Genomic DNA, 20,964 nt, shown 5'->3' with positions numbered 1-20,964 from the left:
TCTCTTCAGTGTACCTTGGTCTTAATGCCGCTCTGCTATAGTTAAACAAACGAAAAAGAGCAAAACTATTACAGGAATGTTAACATCTGATAGATCATTTTTTCAAGTAGATTACCTAAAAACAATCACTCGACATGGCATGGTTGGGACACATTTTCAAATATGTCGATTTGTAATAGACATTGTTTGAAATTATACAATTCTCATGGAGAATATACTACACAGTTTATCTAACAGATACAGAATTGATTGCTACATAATCAATGTCAATATACTACAGTGAAAGAAAAACATCATTTTAAAACATAATTGAGTTGTTCAACAGGTAAAGAAGATAGGTCTGTAAACTTGCAAAAAAAAATTCCTAGTTAAAATCAACAGGTTCAATTTCCTAGAAACCATTGCAGATGAGTCGATGTATAAATAACATAATCATTTCAGCATTTCAGTTCTAAAGGTCCTTTTTGGACAATTTGGTTAAAAGGTTCCTGTTTTTAAAAAAAATGCTTTAAATAACAAACCAAGAGAAAAGAATTGAAAGATCTAATCATGGAAGTTGTTTTAATCTGAAATAATTGACATTTTCAAGCCCAAAATCTGCCCTTAGAGTCTGTCTGCCAGAATTTATAGGACTGCTGTAAGGACCATTTAGAACTGAACCGAAGATTTGTACAAATTCATTAGGAATTTCATAGTAATACAAAAGGAATTATAACTCGGCAAAACCAAAAAGGTTAAAAGTCCAATAAACTTCAATATTTTTATATAATATACTGCACTTCATATGATGGATCGTAATATTGCACAGTTTTACAGCTAAGACGAACATTTCTTTAACAGTTGCTTCTTTACACAAGGGCATATTAAAGAGACGGACACTACTTAAAAAATAACAAAAAGATGTGCAAGCAAAATGAGATCAACAAATCTCAGATAAAATTCACTTAGTTCGTGACTAGACAAGTAAAAAACAACAGCTTCTACCCAATGAAAATCGACACACAAAAACAACCCTGTCACGTAAAGCTTTAGTTGTCAATTAAAAGGTTAAACCGGATTTGTTGGCATTGCAGTACATAGAACAAAGTGAATGGAGCTGATTTGCCATCACAATTCAAATACTTCTTGTTTGAGAGGAGCACACCAACAATTTGTCCAGTTTTCAATAGCCAATAATATTCAGTACTTTGAAATTCACATACAACCAGCAATTGTGATTGTATTGAAAATGCCCTGAGGATCAAATGATGTATCAAATGGCCAACAAAATATTTTGGCATACTGGCACCAAGTGAAATAAAAATTGTGCATACCATTATATTGCTTGCTACCTACACTTGAATCTTCGACTGGTCACCTGTTACTGCTGCAGCGCCCTCTGTTGGTGACTCCTCAACTTCCTCCCTGGTTCCCAAGAAAAGCAGTGGGAACATTCCTAAAAGGCATCCAATCGTAAGACCTAGAGCCCGACCCTACACAGAAACACAAAAAAATAAAAACAAGTGTAACCTCCATATACAGTCGGTTCCTATCACAAGTCAATCACAAGTCCAGTCACTAGTCCAGTCACAAGTAACAGTGGATGAACAATAACAAAGGAATGCCTTTGTCAAAGCTCATTTGAATAGCTTGTGAGTTGAATTGGGACTGGAGGACTCGTGATGGACTTGCAGGGAGTCTAAAGAGAACTAGCAAATATCAGCTCAGGAGTAACATTAGACCTCGATCATTGATTTGTGATCTTCATCTAGGATCGGCTACATCCCTGATAGCTTTTATGTACATTACAGAGATGTGGAAGAACTAAGAGCATTTTTTTCTATCTGCATTAATGATGCTGTTTCAGAAGCCTCCCTTCTCATATTCAGTTTAGGATACATTTGGGTAAAAAAACTCTGCAGATAAATTTCGAGGTGACTGTCTCTCAAAAAAGAAATGGCTAGAATACCTTTAATACAGGCAGCCACTTTACATGTAATTTTTTGCAGGCGTATCTGCAAAAAATTAAAATTGTCTTGTCCTTCCACCTTGCATGCCTCATTGACACTGTGTGTGAAGGGGTCGGGTAGGAGGGGGTTATTTCAACTTACAATGCCAGCAATCCACCGTGTTTTCCTCATATCCGCCTGCTCTGGAGTCAATTCCTTGGGATGGACTCCCACTCTGGATGCCAGAGACTCTACGTAGCCAGCTAACCTGCAGGAGACAGAATGAACGGCGGGGCATCAATAAAGAGTCTATTTCCAAAACGCGATATACGCCATTAGTAGTAGGGGAGGTGGGGGAACCGGAGCAAAATGGAAAAAATCTGCGGCGAGCCTGGACACGCCGCTCTCGGTTTTGGAAAAATAGGGGAATCCCCCTCAAAAAAAAAAAAAAAATCCTGACGCCGGGAGAGAGAAAAAAAAAAAAAAAAAAAAAAATCCTGACGCCGAGAGAGAGAGAGAAAAAAAAAATATCTCTGACGCCGGGAGAAAAAAAAAAAAAAAATCTGACGCCCGGAGAGAGAAAAAAAAAGAATACAAAATATCTGACGCCGGGAGAGAAAAAAAAAAAAAAAAAAAAAAAAAATCTGACGCCGGGAGAGAGAGAGAAAAAAAAAATCGGACGTCGGGTTTGGGAGAAAAAAAAAAAAAAAAAAAAAAAAAAAAACTGACGCCCGGAGAGAGAGAAAAAACAAAAACAAAAAAAAAATCTGACGCCGGGAGAGAAAAAAAAAAAAAAAAAGACGCCGGGTTTGGGAGAGAGAGAAAAAAAAAAAAAAAAATCTGACTCCGGGAGAGAGAAAAAAAAATAAATAAATAAAAAAAATCTGACGTCGCTAAAATGAGATGATGTCACCACCACGTGACTTTGAAAAATGTGTGAGTCACCACCACGTGACCTTGAAACGTGTTGAGGCACGATAAAAATTTGGCGTAAACAACGCGACCTTGAAAAATGTGTGAGCCATCACCACGTGACCTTGGGAATTTTTACTACAGTCAAGCTCTCATGGTTTATGAAATAATTGATCACCCTCCAAAAAAAATGAGAAAAAAAATATTATATTTCTTATAATAAAATGGAGAGTAATATGTTCAGACCGACCGTCAAAGGATATTCTAAATGGAACAAAGCCACGCTGCGTGATTACGTGCAGCGGTATAATATACCGCACAATGAAAATGTTTCTCTTACTCGTAAAGTCTACATCGAGGGGATAAAAAATTATGAAAGTCAATTTAAAAACTTGAGGAAAAAGAAACTTTATGAGCTCAAACAGATTGTAGACGAACAAAATCTAGAATACGTACCGACGGGTTATAAAGGACGAGTTTTGAAAAAAGATTTACTCTCGGCGATTAAAACATACAGACAACCCGAATACTTTACAGAGTCAGCTTTTAGAGAAACGAGAAGGTTTAGAAATTACTACAGAAACTGGGAATTAAATCCCAGACTTTATAACCACGATTTAATCAAGTTTTTTGATTCGCACAAGGAACAAATAGTCAATAAAATCAAGTCTGAATTGAGAGAGCTCAGAGGTTTAAAAGTAGAGCTTGTATTAAAAATAAGGTATCGAAAAATCAAACCGGATGGTACAATCGAAACGATCGAAGCTATTCATTATAGCAAACCGAAAGCCGTTTTAAATCAAAGTCAAATAAAACAGGTTTTAAAAGAGGAGATCGAAGAGCTATTCAAAAAGGATGAAAGGTATACGAATCAAGGATCGGGTTGGGCAGTCGATACAATACTCGCGTTATACATCAACATCAACAGATATAATCCAGCGAGAGGTAGTTCTTACATAAACCTACCCGAACATCTTAAAATTAAACAGGCGATGATCAACGTACAAAACAAAGACGACGAGTGTTTGAGATGGTGTTTGAGAGCTGCTCTTGGGTTGTACACGGATAAAGTAAAAAATCAAATAAGAAATAATCCTAAATATAAAATCAACGAAAGCAGACCGTCGATTTACACCAAAGACGACGGACTCAGTTTTAAAGGCGTTGACTTTCCGACACCGGTCGATCAGATACCCAAGATAGAAAGACAAAATAATTTATCGATAAACGTATACGGTTATGAGGGTGAGATATATCCATTATACGTGTCTAAAAACTACGGGGCAAAAGAGATCGATCTGCTTTTGATTTCTAAAGGTGACAAGCATCACTATTGTTGGATAAAATATTTTACGAGGTTGATGTACGACGTTACAAAACATAAATGTAAGAAATATTTTTGTAGAAGATGTCTATGCCATTTTACCAATCAAAACAAATTGGACAGACATATCGCCGATTGTAAGGGTATAGATGCGCATCCATCAAAGATTGTATTTCCGACAGGTAAACCAATCTTTGACGGACAACCGGGCGAAAGAGACGTACCGATATTAGAATTTAAAAACTATAGACACAAACAAAAAGCACCATTTGTCATTTATGCTGACTTTGAATCCATATTACAAACAACAACAACACCCACACAGACACTAACATCTAAACCTACTCACTCAGACAAAGAGACAAACACAAAAAAGATTAACGTTCACAAAGCTAGCGGTTATTCGCTAGTTGTCGTCCGATGCGACGGTAAAAATGTGTATCAAGAGACTTATAGAGGCAAAGACGCTTCAACTAGATTTATAACGACGTTGTTACAATTACAAAGCGATATTAATTGCATATTTGAAAAACCCCAAACCATGAAATATAACGAGCGAGCTAAAGACCATCATGATAAAACAAACGCGTGTTGGATTTGTGAAAAACCAATTTATCCCAATTACTCGAGCAACTGTCAGTGCCAGAAACCCAGAGAACCCAAGACGATAAAACAAAAGAAAGAATATCAGTACAAAAATAGTAAGGGATTTATCGAGTCTAAATGTCTCGACTGCCAAAAGAGCATTAATAAATTTAGAAAGGTGAGAGATCACTGCCACGTCACTGGTAAATATAGAGGTGCCGCACACGCCTATTGTAACCTCAAACTACAAATTAAACCCGGTTGTACACCGATACCAGTCTTTTTTCACAATTTACAAAATTACGACGCGCATTTAATCATGCAGGGAATGACAGAATACGATAGTCAAACAGAAATACAAGTGATCGCTAAAAATTCAGAAAAGTATATTTCGTTCTCGATAGGAAATCTACGATTTTTAGACTCGTTTAGTTTTATGGCATCGTCGTTGGATAAATTAGTGAAAGCTTGCCCAAAAGAGTCGTTTCAGCTACTCAAAAAGCATTTTAAACATCCTGACTTGCTATTACAAAAAGGAATTTATCCCTACGAATATATGAACTCGTTTGATAAGTTTCAAGAGACCAGCCTACCACCCATCGGCAAGTTTTACAGCAGACTAAAAGACGAACATATATCGCAACAAGACTACGACAGAGCTCAACGCGTGTGGAACGAGTTTAATATACAAAATCTAGGAGAATATCACGACTTGTACGTGACGACCGATACGTTATTACTTGCAGGCGTATTTGAAAACTTTAGAAGAACGTGCATTACAAACTACGGGTTAGATCCAGCCAATTATTTTACCGCACCCGGATTGTCGTGGGATGCTCTATTAAAACACTCGGAAGTTAAACTCGAACTATTGCAAGACGTAGACAAACATTTATTTTTTGAAAAAGCAAAACGAGGAGGCATATCGAGCGTGGGTGGAATGAGACATCACAAAGCCAATAATCAATATCTCGATGACTACGATTCAAACAAACCCTCGAGTTATATCGCTTATCTGGATGCCAACAATCTGTACGGTTGGGCTATGAGTCAATATCTACCGTACAGCGATTTTAAATGGACACCCTCGAAACCGTTTACCGAAGAAAGAATATTAACGCTTAAGAAAACGTCCAACACCGGTTATTTTTTCGAAGTAGACCTCGATTACCCGCACGATCTACACGCAAAGCACAACGATTATCCCCTAGCGCCAGAAAACATCGTCATACCCCAAGCTTGGATGTCTGATTATCAAAATGACTTATTGGATACCGAACCTAGTAGCGACGTACAAAAATTAACGTGTACGCTTAATCCAAAACAAAAATACGTGTTGCACTACGTTACGTTGCAGTCATACCTCAATCTAGGTTTGAAATTAAAAAAGGTGCATCGCGTGTTAAAATTTAAACAAGCGCCTTGGATGAAATCTTACATCGATAAAAACACGCAACTCCGAACCAAAGCAACCTCTGATTTTGAGAAAGACTTTTTTAAACTGATGAATAACAGCGTGTTTGGTAAGACGATGGAAAACGTCAGAAACAGGATTGACGGTTACCTACTGAGAGACAATAACGAGAGCGATCAAGAAAAATACAAAAAAATAATTCAAAGACCGAGCTATAAAACAACAACGCCGTTTTCAGAATGTAACCTGTCGTTTGTCGAAACGTACAAGACTAAAACCTTGTTAAACAAACCCATTTACTGCGGAGTGAGCATCTTAGATCTCTCTAAGACGCTGATGTACGATTTTTATTACAACCGATTGAAAGACAAGTACGGAGATCAAATCAGGTTGATGTATACGGATACGGACAGTCTGTTGATTGTCGTTTACACGGATGACATATACAAAGACATGCAATCTCACGGGCGACACTACGACTTTTCGAATTACAATCTGGATCACGAGTTGTACGATCCAACCAATAAGAAAGTGATCGGTAAATTTAAAGACGAGTTTGGAGGTAAGGTCATTCAAGAAGCCGTTTGCGTAAGACCTAAGATGTACTCGATTTTAGCGGATGACAACAACATCACTCTTAAAAAAGCCAAGGGGGTCACAAAATCGGTCACTGACAAAAAATTAAAACACCGGCACTACTACGACTGCATCTTTAAAAATAAATCTAAAACAGAAACGATGACTCACATTCGATCGGAAAATCACATCCTTTACACAATATCTCAAAATAAACTATCGTTGAGTCCGTTGGATACCAAGAGGTACATTTTACCGGACGGTATAAACACGCTCGCTTATGGTCACCGCAATCTAGATATTAATTAGGCGGTAATTGCGTGTCCTCGGGTACGACTTGAAGCTCTTGTCTCACAAAACTCCTTTTTGGGCCGTTTTGAAGGTAATAAAGAGTAGGACCCGTCGTGACTTTTTTACCGTTAATCATTTTAAATTGACTCGTTCGTTTTTCCACGTTATAAATGTCTACGCTCCAAATGGGATCTGTGGCTCTTCTCGAGGTTCCACCCTCTTGCTCGCCCGGGTAATATAAATATCTAACCATGGCATTTTGCGGTAATTGTTGCTCTTTTGTTTTAACGGGGTTAGCCGGCGATTGCCGGACCTGTTCTAGTTTAACCGCCTCTGACGGTGCTTTAGCTATTAATCTCGTCGTTTCGTCGTTTATAGCTTTGATCACGCTGGGTAATCGCTCGACCCATTGCGTGTTTCTACTCTCGGGATTTAACATTTCTTGAGCGTACTGATGACCAAACAGTCTCTCGGCTAGCGTTCGGTTAAATCTTTCTACGATACCCTGCGATCGGTGGTTTCCTGGTTCACCTACGATAATCTCGACGTTTTTTGAGGTCATCCATTTTTTAAATGCACCTTTAAATTCGGTACCGGCATCTACTCTCAACGTTTTAGGGTAACTCAAAGGCGATCTCGCGTAAATCTTGACGATAGCATCCTGGGTAGAATCCGCCGTTTTAGAAACCAAAGGTTCTGCTTCGTGTTATCGACTCGCAACGTCGACAACCGTCAAAGCGTATTTATAAGTCTTGCGTTTTACTTTATCCCAGGGTAGGTATAGCACATCCATTTGGTGAAAATCGTTTGGTGTTTCAAATTCTTGCGATGTACTCGTAGGTCTGGGTACATACGCGGGACCCGGTAGATAAATTTGCCAGATCGCTTGTTTTTTAAGCCAATCTCTGATTACTTTTTTATCGATTTTTGTTTTATCGTGTAAATGGTCGACGGCGCTTTCACCTCTCCAATAACCGCTCGGGCTATAATACAGTTTTTGAAGTTTATCCATCATTTACTATAATAATAATTTTAAAAGGCTTTATACATTAAATAGATGGCGTCAGCTGTTGCTATGATGATAGGAGGTGCGATCGTAAACGCCTTAGCTTTTTCGGGTTCAAACTTTTTATTTTCAAGTCTAAGGGATGATGGCAGCGAAGAGCGTAAGAGACACGATTTAGCGACAGAACAACTCTCGGCCGCCAAATATCAGTGGCAACGAGAACGAACAAAACGACTCGATTTTCTCAACGAACGTATCAGAAAACAAAATGCCTCTAAAGAAACATTTTCCAACGTAGACCAAGCGTTGCGTTACTACAACGAAATGACCGGAGAAAACGTCGAGTTACCCCGCGAACCCAAACTCGAAGATTTTTACGAGCCTAGCGACCAACAAATAGAAAAAGAACTGGCGTTTATCGCGGGAGGAACGCTATTGGTGGGCTTCTTGGCTTACAGATATCTTTACATTTAAAACTCGTATAAATAAAATGAATGTGTATGGAAAAAAGCTCAATCCCAGCAGGCTATTAAAAATACCCAGATCTATCAAGGGTGAGAGAAAAGAGGTGGTCATTACCCACAATCCTAGTAGTATATCGGCGGGGCAAACGCTGAGAGTTAAGTTTCCTCAATTGGGCGTAGACGACGTGATCGTACCCGGCACTTGTAAATTAGCTTTTAGTTTAGAACTCGACGGTGGAAGCGACGACAATAGAACCATTTTTGGTAATTTGGCCAGAAATTTAGTCAGCGAAATCAGCGTCAGGCTTCAAGGTCACGAAATTATAAGTTATCGTCACGCCGACGTGTATCACAACTTTAAAGACAATTGGATCAACAGCTCGACAACTCGAAACATGGCGTACTCGGGCATAGAAAAAGAAAACGTGTCTAAACTAAGAATTGGGGCTGGAGATGCTAACGCGGGTGCCAACAGCGGTAAAGATCAAGCTATCGCGGATGCCTATGGTAACAGATATTGTATTCCCCTAGACATTGACATACTGACTTCGCATCACCCTTTTTACCCCAGTGGTTTAAACCAACCTCTGACGTACGAGATAAAGTTTAACGATCACGAAAAAGTAGTCAACAGTTCAGATACGGCGGCGATGTATTCTATCTCAGACTTGTCTCTCGAATACGAAGTGGTGACCAACAGAGACCTAGCTATCACCATCAGGAATAAACACAAGGGGTTAATGCAATATCTGTTTGATAAAATCCACTCGCTAGAAGTTAGATCCGTCAACAAATCGGACACGCTTTGGAACGTCAGCGTCAATCAACCCATCAGGAGTCTCAAGGGTATTTTGTTTTTGTTTAAAGATCCCGCGGTCAAAAATCCGCAGCGATTTTACAATCCAAAAATAACCAAAACATCAGTGACCGTAGAAGGTAAACCCAATCAACTCTAAAGTCAAGGCATGTTTCAGTATCAACACTGGAATGAAATCAACAAGTTCTTTGGAGACAGCGATACCGAAAGCGGGCGCGGAGTAGCCAAAGACTTGAATTTGACGGGTTTTGACCTCGGAGACTACCTAAAAGACAAGTACGGTCTGTGGCTCGATTTTAGAAGTAACGACGACAACTCCGCTCACGGATCCGGTAGGAAACTCGGAGACGGAGGAGGCATCAACATTCAATTTAACAGAGAAGCCGAAAGTCAAGGTGACCTCACGATGTACGTATTTTTGGTCATGGATGCTCAATTGAACTTGGAAGACGGGAATTTTAAATCTCTGTTAAGTTCAAATGACACAACCGCATTGCGCTTTAATCGTCGGCAAAACAAATTCGGGTAAAACCAAATGGATTTTGGATCTGTTAGAGTCAGACTATAAAAATACATTTGAAGCGATAGTCATCATTTGCCCTACCATATTTAAAAACAAAACGTACATCGAAAGAAAGTGGATTCAAGCAGATCCCGAGGTATACCTCTGCGATCCGGATTTGTACAAGATGACGCTCAACGAAGCGATCGATTTTTACAGTAAAATATTTGAAGGTGTTGCCACGCTGTTTATCGTGGACGATTGCTCTTCGGATCAAGAGATTAAATATCGTAAAAAGACGTGCGCTTTAAGCAAGATGGCGTTTAGCGGAAGACACGTAAATCACAGCTGTTGGTTACTGACCCAAAAGTACAACAGCGTTTTAAAAGATTATAGAGAAAACACGGCCTGGTTGGCTTTATTTTACTGCAAAGATAAAACATCGTTTGATCAAGCGTTAGACGAAAATGACGTCGTACCCATTGAAGAACGAGATTATATAAAACGACGTTTGAGAGATGTGAAATATAGTAAATTGGTCGTATACACCGAACCTCCAGTTAGTTACGAGCTACTTGAGTAGCTAGGTGAGTAACAATTAATAACTAGGTGAGTAACAATTAATAACTAGGTGAGTAACAATTAATAACTAGGTGAGTAACAATTAATAACTAGGTGAGTAACAACCTACTCAACAAGCTACACAAGCATTACAATTTGCTGATCAACAAACATCAACAAAATACATTTTGCTGTTAATAAATGATAGCAATATTCGAGTATTTGCAGTTTTTGGCTATTATCGTCATATCGATTAATTTATCGTTTTACACCTACGAGTACCTTTGCCTTTGTAACAAAGTTGCAAAAGCTACAACAAAATTAAACTCCTTTCTAATTAAATGGAGGACCTAAAACTTACTTTAACGAACGAACAAGATCACAACGCAGAACATAAAGATCGTTTGTGCGGTGTCATAGCAGCCGGAAACTCTAGAAAGTACTTGGGAAAGGAATACACCGTTAAACATATCGAAGCTCTTGACAGTAAAGAACTCGAAAAGCTGTATCATCTGTACGAAACTAAATTTGGAAATGAAATTGTTAAAACCGTTGGTAAATACACTTTAAGTCTATTTTCGAGAGTGTTAGCTGTGGTTACACCCGTACAAGTTTTAGGATATAACGTCACTATAGATTCTGAAGAAGAACTCACCAACGACTTGAGTTCCGATCCTATTATAAGCGCGAGTATGGCTGGTATGTTGAGCGACGTTTGTTACAAGTACGGAACTTTTATATCACCCCTAGTTGCTACGATAATCACAACAAAACATTTAAAATTTAATAAACCTAATATAATAAATGGAAGATCAGAAAGCAGCGACAGCAACGCCTGCAGCTCAACCAGCAGAGACAGAGACGCCCCAACCGATAAAAACAACGTCGTCACCGACGGTAACGAGAGTGACCAAGACTAAAAATCCTAAACGAATTCAGCAGGGTAAAGCTTTAGCCGAGCACAATAGACAGATGAAATTAAAATTAGCAAAAATGAACGTAACATCGGACGAAGCTACGAGCTCACCAGACTACAACTCTTGGGCGATGTGGGGAGCTATAGCGTCTATAATAGGAGTGGGGCTGCTGGTACTAAAAAGTAAGGTGACTGCGCCGGTAGTACAGCCAGTGCCGGTAGTCACGCAACCCACTACACCCATCGCCCCCAAAACGCTAGACATGGAATAAACAGCAATTTAAAAATTGTTATATTAAAAACGATGAGTAACTTTGACACAAACGGAATAGCTAATACGATTTATCACGGAGCCGTCATATCGGGTCTGGTGATGGGATACGCCATGGTAGGAGCTAAACTACTCAAAATAAAAGCGCCGGATTTAAGCAAACTAAGCGTAGAAGATGCGGCTAAATTGACGGGCATTATAAGTGGAGCTCTGGCCACGCAAAATTGGTTGGTGACCCAGGGTATACTACCGGGCAGTATAATGAAAACGGCATAATTTAAATAGGTTTATTAAATAAATGGATGGAGGATTTGAGATAGATCCAGACTACGAAAGAACAGATGATTACGACGATGATGATGATGAAGCAGAGACCAATCTGGATTGGGACGATTTTGATACTCCTGATACACCGGTAGACACAGAAAGCGTCCTCGGCACGGGAACAATAAGCAGATTATCTATAGAACTAATAAAAGAAGATGTTGATTCATTTTACAAACAAAATAATATAGACCCCGCGTTTATCGACCCCAACGATTTTGAAATTGGTAAAGACAGAAATCTATACGTTAAAACATATAAAGGTCGAGAACCATTATCTTATAGACGAGGTGGTCAAAGAATATATTACAAATTAAGTACCTTACAAAATAAATATGGTACCGCATTTATTCGCGACACCCTCAAAATCGCTGACTATAAACCAACACTACTTGCCAAACTAAAAGATAAACTCGAAAAAGTACAACCCGAGAGTATCCCCTTGACAGAACTACCCAGAGCCACCGATGAGGTAACCGAGATTATAGACGATTTACAACGCGACACCAGCGCTCAAACGGAAGGATTAAATTACAGGGAACTCCAGGGTTTAGACAAAAGTCTTCAGACGTTGAGAGGTAACCTAGAACTTAATTTAGCGCGTCTCACAGAACTAGACCAAGAGATATTTGATGCCGAACATGAATTAGGTGATCATAGGATCAGCGAAGAAGAACGACGAGAGTTAAACGATAAATTGAGCGACTTAGACGCTGAAAGATCCGCCAGATTAGAAGCCGCAAAAGCCAACGAACGAGGACTCAAAAGTCAGATCGCTAGAATCAAAGAAACGATTAATAAAATATTAGGCGACGACACGACTCTGGCGGAAAAGATTAGAACTCTGTTTAGAGAACAAGGTGTGACCGTAGTGAGTATTTTAGCCGCTTTGAGTTTAGCCATCAGCACGATAGTGAGTAGCATCGTCGCTAGCGTGAGAGGTGTGGGTGCCCCAACCGCGCCATCGCCAACACCTGCACCAACACCAAAAGGCGGTATCAAAGAGTGGATTTCAAAACAACTCGCTAATTTTGCATCTGCTCTTCAAAAACTCGGAGTGAGCGCGTTGGGTGCTCTGCCGGGTATCATAGGCAGCGTACTAAGTTGGATATTTAACGCGCTGAGTAAGTCCGTATCGTGGTTGGCCGAACACGTGTGGGCTTTGTTTTTGGGTGTGGGAGCCTTGGTGTTTGCGTACCTGCAAAAACGACGGTAGTAATAGTTGTAATCAAGTTTAAACAAAAAAAATAAGCCTTACCAGCACAAAGTTGGTAAGGCTTATTTTTTTTGGTGAGATTAGAGTGTGACTTATCGCGTTGCCTCGTAAGCTAAAATACCCATGCCAACGATAGCCAATATTCCTACCGTCAACGATAATTTTTCGTCTTGGTGAGTTTGTAGTTTCGTGGGCTCCTGGGTTAAAACTGTAGGTGTTGGTGTTGGTGCTGGTGTTAGTGTTGGTGATACAACATCGGTCATAGGCTCTAGGGGTGTTGGTGGCGCGACGTCATCGGTGTCATCAAAAGAGTCGTCCGGTTGAGGTTGTGAGTTTAAATCTGGTACCAAACCAGTGTTCATACTCTGGGTAGCGATTTGAAGATTGTTGTTATAGCCGTCGTGCGTTCCAACCCTCAAGTTCATATCCGATGGAATTAAATATAACCCCGGTTTCACGACAAAATTTAAAGGCGTTCTGGCATACTGCAAAGAGTCTTGAAATTGATCGATACTCGTTTCCATGTCGTCTACTGCATTGATGATATCTTCAACGATGACGTTAAATTGTCTCTGAGCGTCTAATCCGGTGCCCGGTGATAATACGCTCGTTTTTGTTTGAGCCTGCGCACCGAGTAAAGCGTACACGTAAGATCTGATCGATTCGTTGATCTTTATGATTCCCGCGGAGGTAAACGAACTCTTGGCGGGTATAAAATCTAACCAAGCCATTTTGACGATGTCGTCTTGTTCGAGATAACCCTTCCAATGCTTAAAAAAAGCATCGTGTTTTTTTGGATCGTCTAAACCCCAATTTTTATCACCCGTGGGGTTGATAAAATCGTCGAGTGTGGTCGTGTTTTTATCATAGTCTAACGGCAAGAGTAAAAATGATTTTGTTTTTTCGTTCCAAAGAAAAAGCCGACCTAAGCCATAAGTCTTTTGATCTCTCGTCTGTTTAAAAGACTTATTTTGATCGATGGCAAACGTCCGACAGATGTTGGTAAATGCTCCACGATCATAGGTGTTGCTGAGAGCGTCAAACGAGTCTTCTCCCGGTATTGCTACGGCCATGTCGTTTAATATCCTTCTCACCGTAAAGTATAGATGAAAATTAAATAAGGCTTCAACGTAACGGTTGTTCGAGTTTAAAATATCGATTCCAACACCACAGCCCGTTGTAGCGCAATAGATCGCAAAGTTTAACTGATTTTGATAAAAAGACATGGGGTCTATTTTCCAACGAAGTACAGCATCGTTGGTATTGAGGCGAGATATTTTATAGTCCGAGATTAAGTCGGGAAACGGGGTTAAAAACGTGTTAGACGCGTTGACCGTAATCTCGAGTTCGCCAGTGAGATACGGACTGTCTAGTACATGCGCTGGGGTGGTAGCTTGTCGTTTAGCTACATTTTGATTTACTTGTCTCGTTACCTGATCGGCTATCGATTGTATCTGCTTTTTTAACGACTTAAAATCACTCATTATTTTAGTTTCAGTTTTAATATAAAAAGACTTTAAAATAAATGCATTCGTTTCACTTGTTTCAAAATGAGCAGACGTTTAAATTAGAAGACGTCGTAGATAATTTAAACGGTCAAAAATCTATACGCGTAAAAAGGGTGTTGTTTAACGCCGGATATTTTAATATTTCCAGCGCCACGGAGATTGATTGGTTTACGCAAATAGATGGGAGACCCGCATTTACCACAGATAAACCTCCCCCCATACCCGCGGAGTTTCTTTCAGATGTACACATAAGAACGCCGGATAGAGATTTTATAGAGCGATTGTTACCCGATATACCATACCACTTTTTAATTAACGATGAAAATGTTTTACAAAAAACTATAAACGATCTTATAAAAGCGTACGAAGACGATAGACTAGAATCCGTTTTAGAATCAAACAAAAGAAAAAGAGCTATTATAGCTGAACGGCGAGGGTTGATTTTAGCCGCCATGTCTTCAGAAATACCAAAAACTGAATTAGAACTTAATACGCTTCAATCTTTAGTAAGATTATTATATGTTAGAGAAAGAAAAATCTTTGAAGGTGAGGAATTGGCTTCAAAGTTTATTGAAGGAGAAATGGGTGCGAGCGAATTGAGCGAGTTGAGAGATAGTAGGGAAGCAGGGGTAATTATAAGGGGAAGTCTTATCGTGACGGGTGAGGATTTAGATTTTATTCCTCCGAGTCATTTAGAGCCGTTGCCACTCGGAGTCACCGGTTCGGTCATCATAGCACCGGGGTGGTACGACGTCGATTGGTTCGATTTCATTTTAAATTCTATACCCGGGGTAAGTTTTCGAATATTTAGAGAATCTAAAAAGGTGACGTTGGTGATAACCGACGTCAATCTCAAATTGCGCTTGAACAGAGAAGTATCTCGATTACTCAATTTACCCAAAGGAAGACTGGTACCCAAAGTGGTGTATACGGGGTCTTACGACGTTAATCCGTTTAAATTTTTGTTTATTCACTGCCCGCAATTAAGTACGAGTGAAAACTTTTTTAATGGTCGTCCTTCTGACATCTTAAAAATCGTACCCGTGGCTACGCGCAAACCCGATATTGATAGAGCCGAGGGATTCAAAAATCTTAAAAACGGTATAATCGACAAACTGACATTTTCTATCAGCGGTGAAAAAGGACAGGTATTCAACAATAAGGGTGAGGGTATCATTATCGAGTTGGAGATCTTTTAATTTTAAAATCTTTTTATATTAAAAACATGAGTGTAGATGGTAAGGCGTTATACCCCGATATTTCTGGAGATGTACTCCGATTAAATAGTAACGAAGAAACAAAAGTGTACAGACTTAAAAAGATTGAAGAGATTCGATCTTTAATCTTGAAAGAGAGAGACCACCGAGAGCGCACTTATAAAAAAATAAAGAGAGTGATCGACACTATTAATTACGTAGAGATAGGATTAGAAGGATTGGGGGTTGTAGCGGGGGCTGTCAGTATTCCCGCTCTCTTGGGTGTTATATCAGCCCCCGTTGGATTGGTGCTAGAAGGAACGTTTATAGGCGCTTTTGGTGTAGATATTCTGCTTAGAATCGCGTCTAGGCGATTATCCGCCAAGCTAAAAAAGCACGACCAGATTAAGATATTAGCAGACTCCAAACTTAACACGATTGAAGAATACGTGTCTCAAGCCATCAACGACGGAGATATATCGCACGAAGAGTTCTTATTGATTACGAGAGAGCTCGCCAAATTTAACGAGCTTAAGCAGAAAATTAGAACAAAGACCAGCACAAAGCTTCAAAAGATTAAAAACGATACAGACTTTGAAAAAGAAGTTAAAAAACGGGTAGACGAACGGCTGGCAAAAGAAAAAAAATTTCTTATCGAAAAACTTACAAGTTCAAATTCTCGGTAAATAAACATTATGAAAGCGAACCACCGAGTTATACCTCTATTTCACCTCTTAGGACTACGCCCTCGGCCCCGCCTTTATTGTAGTGGTCATCGTATATTTTTAGTGCTTTATTAAATTGATTTTGAGTCACTTTAAATAAATCTCTAACTCGTTCTTTGTCTAATCCAACGACGTGATGATAACACGCCGCTATTAATGACCGTTTGACGCAACCATTCCCCCTCAATGTTTTGTAATTAACGAGCTCGTTATATTTATTGATTGTTTCTTGGACATCTTCTGAGTCTTGCTCTGGACAAACAGACAAAATAAGTTTCTCCACAGTTTTTCTTTTGTTTCTCTTTAAAGTTGACCAATTGATACGATCTTCTTGCACATTTTCTGCCGAAAAATCAAAATAACGTGAAACTATTTCACCGCACGTTTCACAAATTAAAAAACCATTCTCGATGATTATATGATGATCGCACTTATCCCCAAGTTGTGACGTCCCAAAGTATTCCATCTATTTAATAAAAACCGATATTATTTTTTATTCATTTTTCAAATACTCGTCGGTCTAAACATATTACTCTCCATTTTTATATTAAAAAACAGCTCCTCACCTTTTACAGGGTAAGGAGCTAATTTTTTTTGTCTCGAGTTTCAAGGTCACGTTGTGGTGACTCACACACGTTTCAAGGTCACGTTGTGGTGACTCACATATTTTTCAAGGTCGCGTTGTTTACGCCAAATTTCTATCGTGCCTCAACACGTTTCAAGGTCACGTGGTGGTGACTCACATATTTTTCAAGGTCACGTGGTGGTGACATCACCTCATTTTAGCGATGACAGATTTTTTTTTTTTTTCTCTCTCTCTCTCGGCGTCAGATTTTTTTTTTTTTTTTTTTTTTTTTTTTTTTTTCTCCCAGCGTCAGATATTTTTTTTTTTTTCTCTCTCTCTCTCTCTCTCTCCGACGTCAGATTTTTTTTTTTTTTTTTTTTTTTTTTTTTTTGCTCTCTCTCTCTCTCTCCCGGCGTCAGATTTTTTTTTTTTTTTTTTTTTCTCTCACACCCGGCGTCAGTTTTTTTTTTTTTTTTTTTTTTTTTTTTCTCCCCCACACCCGGCGTCAGATTATTTTTTTATTTTTTTTTTGAGATCGGGGGATTCCCCTATATTTTTCCCCAACTATTTTTAGAATCGAGAGCGGCGTGCTCAGGCTTGCCGCAGATTTTTTCCATTTTGCTCCGGTTCCCCCACCTCCCCTACTACTCCATTTTGTTCCCTTTTAGAATCCTGCTCTCTCCTGGCTGCCAAAAAGCAATTTCAACAGCTGGTAAAAACACAACCTAAGAATGCAATCAAGTGAAAAATGAAGTACAGAAACAGCTGTTATACTGTTTTCATTCTTTACAGTTTCACAGCCGTGCAAGTTTTCACTTTTTTGGAACTTAACTTTTCAAATACACCATGTGATGTGACTATCTCTAGAAATGGTTCTCAGAAGGACCACAAGTGTAATGTGGAAGTCCTGATCTTTTGATGATGGTTTGGGCATACTGATCAGAAACGTCACATTGAACATCTCTAATTCTTTCAAAAAGGAGGACTGTGCAGCTGTTTGTTGAGCAAACACAGAGTGGACCTTGTACTCACCCAACACCCGCCAGATCTGAGACAAGGTTGCCAAGGGCAGCAGCTGTAAACAAAAGAAAGCACGTAAATAATGCAAACATTTTCAATCATATAAAAATTAACACCATATTATTTACAGCCAATGAACTTGGTTGTTTTGTATTCAGTTCTCCGCTAAACACAGACACTGAAATGAAAATAGCCAGGTTTCCTATGAGAGAGTACACCATAGTGGGTTATCAAGGTATTGTCGTTGTGTCATATCATTCACCCATAATCCTTTGCATTTTGGTACAGAATTCTGTGAAAGGCTGATCAGTCTGTACCAGGTGCCTCGGTTAAAACGGTTTGGAAAGAGTAAGGAACGAGTACAAAGGATCTCATACCCACCTGCCATTGTGGAAATGCCCAGTGTGACACCTATTGTCAGGTCGATGTAATCACCCTTTGAAAAAGAAAAACAAAAAAGAAAACTAAAGTTTTCAATCAATAACAATTGGATATCAACAAATTGAAATACGTGTCAATCATTAGCAATATCTGGGAACTGGGACGTCTCTCTGTATTGCCATTTGCTTGTTTTGGGGTTTTAAAAAAATATTTCAGAGTGCAACTAAAGCAAAAAAAATAAAAGGCTCCAAAGCATACACCCCCAAGACAAATATCTCTTTTGAAAGAACACATGCAGTTTTTGAGGCATTAATACATGTACTGAGGAAATGAAGCAATACTTGAAAGTCTTCATTTGCTAATGGATTTAATTTATCTTTTACTCACTGCAACGATCATGATGGCGTTGTCCAGGAATCCAAAGCCAATGAATGGAATGCCATTACTAAGCAGCACTGCAAACAAACCAGAGCTTTAATAATGGCTATGGAAATCAATTGCTGTCTAATTACATTGTAGTTCCCAAGCATAATGCAAGTCTTTGAATGCTCAATGTACATCTATACGAATCTTCCAAAAATGCTCAAACAACATGGATTTGTGCATCCATACAAGAGCATGAAGCAATGAGGATATCAACACTTTATTATTTGTTTTTAACTTTTTAATAACTTTTACTTCTCTGTTCAAATTCACTGGATTTTACATATCGCAATTATTTTACAGATATTATTAAAGATACCAACAGAACAACAGAGGAAAACAACAACTAAACAACAACCCAAAAATAAACAGTTACTGAGCTTTTCTAAACTTACTATTAGGCCTACTATTCTTGTTCACAGCTGAGTTTTCTGTTATTTAAATAGTGAAATATCAAATTACATGCAGTCTCTGAAATGCATGATTTGCATAGCATGATGTTCGTTAATATTCATCTACTCACCCAATCTCAACTGTGCTTTGGATGGTGGCTCAGTTGCACATTTATCTAGAAAAATGTATTGGTACAAGCATAGAGGAATAAGAAAATGGTAATGACTGAGGAAATAAAGAGTTCAATGTTTACATCAAGTCAAGAAAAAGAGACTGCGTTTGATGCTACATTTTGTAGTTCATAATTTATTTCTCCTAAAAAGAAGAAATTTTATTTATAAAAAGGTGATGTATGTTTTAACGAAGAAGAACATCTTTTCAACATGTTGTTCAGTATTTTCTCATGAGGTGATACACATTAGCAGGAAGCCTAGTGAATGAATAATGTCTAACCTGTTCTATGAATATGATCCTGCAGTCCCTGTAGCTCGGCAAGAACGAGGGCCCGCTCATTTGGAAACAAAGACGCAGCAAAATGCTTGCACTTGGACTCCGTGTCCAACTTTCCCCGGAAAAGGCGTCCCCGATACGTATATTGATGCCTCGTCTGGATATTCCAACAGCCAAACACTCCTAAAATTGGCACATCACGTGAGTAATCACAGTTCTTGCGTGGGGCCACCCACGTGGTTGAATTTTTGACCGAAAACCTGAGATCTTTGTCCAAAATTTGCAGGAATCGCCGAAAACCGATCTTCCGCATGGACGCTGCCATCTTGGATAGTATCGATAGGGCGCCCTCTTTTCCTTGGTCAGTATCGATAGGGCGCCCTCTTTTGAGATGATTAATTGAGCACAGACATGACCCTGTTGTATTTATAAAATATATAAAGTATTTATTGCAAACGTTTAATATATCGCTGTAAATTGATTACACACCACTTCAGGCTGTCTATTTATCAACGTATCCCGAACTTCTCATTGGGGGGGGGGGGGGGGGGGGGGTTAAATTCAATTTAATATTTTTTTTAATTTAATATATTCTTTTAGGCTGGAAATAACATATTAAAACAGTTTTAATAGCAATTAAAACAGCTAAAACTGACGTAATCTTGTGTCTCTTTTTCTTTATTTGTTTCTTTATTGTTCTTCAATAATTTTGACATCCTATTTTTATAATTTAATAAGGCAAACATTGATATTACTGGAAAGTGTGATTATTACTCTTGGCATATATCCCCTACTCCTAACAACTGCCATAGAAAATAACTTCACACAAGTGAAAAGTAATGTATTGATTGAAAGTCGTTTGGTTTGATCTGTAAAAAGAGTAGATCAAATGTATTTGTTATTTACTTGTTTGTTTGTTTGTTGGGGTGTTTGTTTGTTTGTTTCTTATTGTTATTTACTGCCCCAGAGTAGTTCATCCTTATGTACAAGTGTTATCACTAAGAAAACGCGGTTAATTTTACCAAGATAATAACGAATAAAATATCAAAATGCACTGATTCCACGTCATCAATTCTCTTTCTTAATGACCTTTAAATTTGTACAGAGTATTAATTTAAAAAAAGGAATGGTATGTTTTCTTAAATGAAGCTATTACATATTAATGATCTGTAAGACAAGACGAAAGTTTCAAAGTA

The 20,964-nt window shown here is 38.7% G+C and overlaps 1 protein-coding gene across 1 annotated transcript; it reads right to left on the bottom strand.

The window, feature by feature from the left end:
• LOC119729302 (transmembrane protein 65-like) lies at positions 1 to 20,110 on the bottom strand. The gene is made up of 7 exons (XM_038201924.1): positions 19,772 to 20,110; positions 19,449 to 19,493; positions 18,890 to 18,957; positions 18,503 to 18,557; positions 18,134 to 18,176; positions 2,091 to 2,196; positions 1 to 1,472 (listed from the first exon to the last, which is right to left on the bottom strand). The coding sequence occupies exons 1-7, from the start codon at positions 20,091 to 20,093 to the stop codon at positions 1,332 to 1,334; spliced, it is 780 nt and encodes a 259-aa protein (XP_038057852.1). The 5' UTR covers positions 20,094 to 20,110; the 3' UTR covers positions 1 to 1,331.
• Positions 20,111 to 20,964: the final 854 nt, after the last annotated feature.

The sequence above is a fragment of the Patiria miniata genome, unplaced genomic scaffold, assembly GCF_015706575.1.
Source record: "Patiria miniata isolate m_02_andy unplaced genomic scaffold, ASM1570657v1 HiC_scaffold_20, whole genome shotgun sequence".
Lineage (NCBI taxonomy): Eukaryota > Metazoa > Echinodermata > Asteroidea > Valvatida > Asterinidae > Patiria > Patiria miniata.
Note: the sequence above shows the minus strand (reverse complement) of the source record. Positions and strands in the feature narration are given on the sequence as shown.